Here is a 3,638-nt window from a genome sequence, read left to right as displayed (position 1 = left end):
AGAGTTTATACACTGTTTAATGCAGAAATGTTACAGATAATAGCTTCAAAAGGATTTAGTTGAAGCTGAAATTCAAGGAGAGTTTCCCTGTCCTTGAAAGTCCTTTGTTCATACCAAGCAATATGTTTGTCACTTTCGCAACTTATGCCCCAAAACTAATCTGTAATATAACAAGTCAACTTGATCTTAACCCCTGTTCCCAGACCAGTTTTGAGGCTTCAAGTGGTTTGAACCTGAATCTCCCCATGTTACTGCAATAGTCCACATGCTTATATAACTGTCATATTCACACATTCAGCAGTGTTCATATTTTGAAACTCGCCTGAATGATAGGCTTTGTTGTGCGGCCATATCACCACACAACACAGTTTTGTGGTGTTCAAAAGGTCGACTCAGTCTTGATTGGTTGTCTTGCATCAGCCCCGTCAATACACAATAGTGTCTGTGTTTTGCTTATGTTATCTTAAGTGATGGCTGCAGAAAGAATGACTCAACTATGACTATGCAAATAATTATATAACAAACAGAGCGGGAGAGAATGTGTCAGTTCTTACAAACCGATGGTACACACTGTGGATTCCTCCTAGAGTTAAAGTTTTCTAAGTTTTTCTAAGTTTTCTCTTTTATATTTGTGCTCACTGTGTTGTTTGTTCAGGTCCTCCTCACCCTACATTTGTCAAGCATCCAAAGCAAAATGAGTAGTGTTATAAAAACAAACAAACAAAAATTATTTTTTGATTTACAATGTGTTATGTCAGCCATCAGATATATACAGTATATAAAGGGGGGGAAAAGCAAAAAGAAAAACGTACACATCCCCCAGGCTGCCCAACTGTTGTCCCTTACTATGTATACATTTACATTTATCATCACACGATTTGCAAAAAGACGTTAATCATTTTTAGGCCAAATGATGGTCTGCTAACATTTGCACTGTGTTCTCAGCCGGTCTGACCACCCAGTGGTGAAGCTCCTGAGGAAACACCAGTACCGGATTTACAACAGGCTCTACCCCATAGTCAGTAAAGGCCTCCCCCAGAGTCCCGCCTTATCCCTGAGGCCTTCTCGTAGCACTCACAACCTTCTTCATGCAGGTAGAGCAAGAGTTCTGGTATGGACAATGCATCCCTGCGGTTTTATGACCAATCCAACACTGAATGTTTTCTGTGATAATTCATCGATTTTTAAGTGTTAACAGTTGTTGTTTTTAGCAAGTTAGCAAGCAAGGTATGCCTTGGGTTGAGACATTTGACCAATCAGGGGCTGTGTTTCTGACTTGTACCTATAGGTCAAATCACTGTTAATCACTATCAGTGTGTATATGTGAAATATAGTGAAAGATTCCGAAAATATGATAAATAAATTTTATAAAAATGACCTCCTGCAGCTTTAATACAGTTGTTTATGTGAACATGTTATTAATCATACAGAGATCCAGAGGAAGCCCACCAGGAATGTAGGCAATAGCGTTGGTGGCCAGAGTTTCAGCGCCGGCTCATCCCCCTCATTCTCTCACGACCTCCACGCCAACTATGATGAAGAGGATGGGGACGAGCCTCACACACAGCTGACGGTGGATCGGGAGAACTCGTTTGAAGACCTGGAACAGTTCCTGACCCAGTTGGACTGGGCCCCGCCCCACGGCAGTGCAGATGACACTGGCTCAGATCTAGACACAACCTGTGATCCCTCGATGCAGCCGGAGCAGGAAGAAGGAAACATCCAGGAGCTGGAGATTAGAGCGTTGACGGAACACCTGAAGGCCGTTGTCAAGGACATCCATATTGCAATTGGTGAGCATGAGGATAGAGGGCGCTTGTGTTTTTGTTTGCATGCGTAGAAAGTGTCCTGTTGATTTTCAACAGCAACAATTTCCCGATGCTGTTGAAAATGGCAGAATTTTACATACAGTCTTTATATTTCAGATCAGCTTCTGTCACTGTGTTTGCTGTCCTTTGAGTGTCTAAACACAGCCAACTCTAAAGACCTGTGCCTCGCCAGCATAGAGGAAGCCTTCTTTACGCCCCTGTGGAGTGCCCTTGTGGCTCTTTTCAGGTAATGCAATCTAAATCCTTGTGACCTGAAACACTTCTTTATACTTTGAAGTGTTGTCTTAAACATGAAAGATTTATTCCTGCTTTTCCAAATTGAATACACTTTGCTTCAGTTGGACGAAGAGCTTGATTAGAATATTAGCTCACTTAACTCTGCGAAAGCACTTTCAATTAAACAGTTTTGTCTTAAGAGACCCCCCCTTTAACATTAGCACCCTTTTGCATGTGAATTGCTACTTAGATCTCCCTCAGTGTTAATTTTCCATCATTGTTAATGAAATTCAGCGAGTGATGGAGAATATTCAGTTATTGTGACCCCAGGCAAAGCCACAGCAGTATACCAAAAAGGAAACAACTGCACATTGAATATGTTTGAGTGAACCAATTCAGAAATGCATGTAAGTCAGCGGATCAGGCTATGTGGGTTGTTTTCAAATGAATTAGAGGAGTTCAGATAGTACTGGTAAAGGTTGTGTTACACTGCATTTAAAGCCAATGTTAAGGTTTGGCATGAAGTTTTTCTTAGAAATACAGCATGGGTGAAGGTCTGTCAGTGACCTGCATGTGGCAGTGCTACTCTGAGTATGTCAGCCTCTTCCATCTTCTATTGATGGCTTGACTCTCATTATACCAATAGAGGTTTGAAAATTATCAGTTGAGTTCCAAAGTTAATACTATGACCATTACTGACTTGTGCTGAATGTACACATACCTCTTTTCACATTATCCCAGGACATATTGCAATACTATTCGCAAATGTGCTATTTTCTGTATTTCATACTCTCAAAGAGGACCTCTTGGTTTCACATAGTATTTAGACATAAATACTGATGTTGGTAACTAAGAAGTGATTGGACTGGTTTTGTTCGGTCAGAGCCGATAGCGGACCATCTGAAATCAAAATGATGCCGTCAGTTACATGGGGGACAAATGAGACTGATAAGTTCACGAACTTATCAGTCTCATTCATTTACTTTTCACTGTTAAAGGCGTTTAAATGAAAAGTTTAGTTCTTCAGGCCAGAGTTGTGTTTTTAAGAAATGTTGATAAGGCAGGCAGGCTAGAGGTGTTTACAACAAACGACACTGGTTCAAGAACCAAAACTAATTTGGTGGAAAAGGGGGTCCTCTGTGGTCTTGCTCAATGCCCCGCCCACAGCACCATCGACTGGTTGCATGTCACAAGATCACACACTGGTAACGGTGGAGCTCATATTGATTACTTTATACTGCTGGGTAGATTAATCCATATTAATTGATTAGTTTTATATTTTGTATTAATAATGTCAATATGCAAAATGACTAATGTTATCAAATAAGTATAAAGTAGAATAAGTACCTCAAAAACTTCTAAATTTGGATGGAAGATTTTAGTTTTTACTACAAATATATATTGATTCCAATTATAGGTTATCGGTTTCTTTGATTACTAATATCCGTATTGGCCTTGAAGAAAATATCAATCCATCCCTACCACCTACGAAAACTTATTGTTATGGAACAAATACCCAAACCACTCGAAATTAGACCCCTGCACCCCCATGAGTTTTTTGTTTTGGTTTGTTCTTTTGTTTTTTAACGTCCT

General features: G+C 40.0%; 1 protein-coding gene across 1 annotated transcript in view; it reads left to right on the top strand.

Annotated features, from left to right (window-relative positions):
* vps9d1 (VPS9 domain containing 1) overlaps nt 1–3,638 on the top strand; it is a 28,608-nt gene that overhangs the window by 12,773 nt on the left and 12,197 nt on the right. The window contains exons 10-12 of the mRNA XM_035664818.1: nt 946–1,094; nt 1,431–1,793; nt 1,926–2,055. Of these exons, the coding sequence (XP_035520711.1) occupies nt 946–1,094; nt 1,431–1,793; nt 1,926–2,055 (642 nt within the window). The remainder of the gene's footprint in view (nt 1–945; nt 1,095–1,430; nt 1,794–1,925; nt 2,056–3,638) is intronic.

This window comes from Morone saxatilis, unplaced genomic scaffold (assembly GCF_004916995.1).
Source record: "Morone saxatilis isolate NCDOM2014 unplaced genomic scaffold, NCSU_SB_2.0 Contig2, whole genome shotgun sequence".
NCBI classification, from domain to species: Eukaryota; Metazoa; Chordata; class Actinopteri; family Moronidae; genus Morone; species Morone saxatilis.
This window is presented reverse-complemented; position numbering and strand designations above follow the sequence as displayed.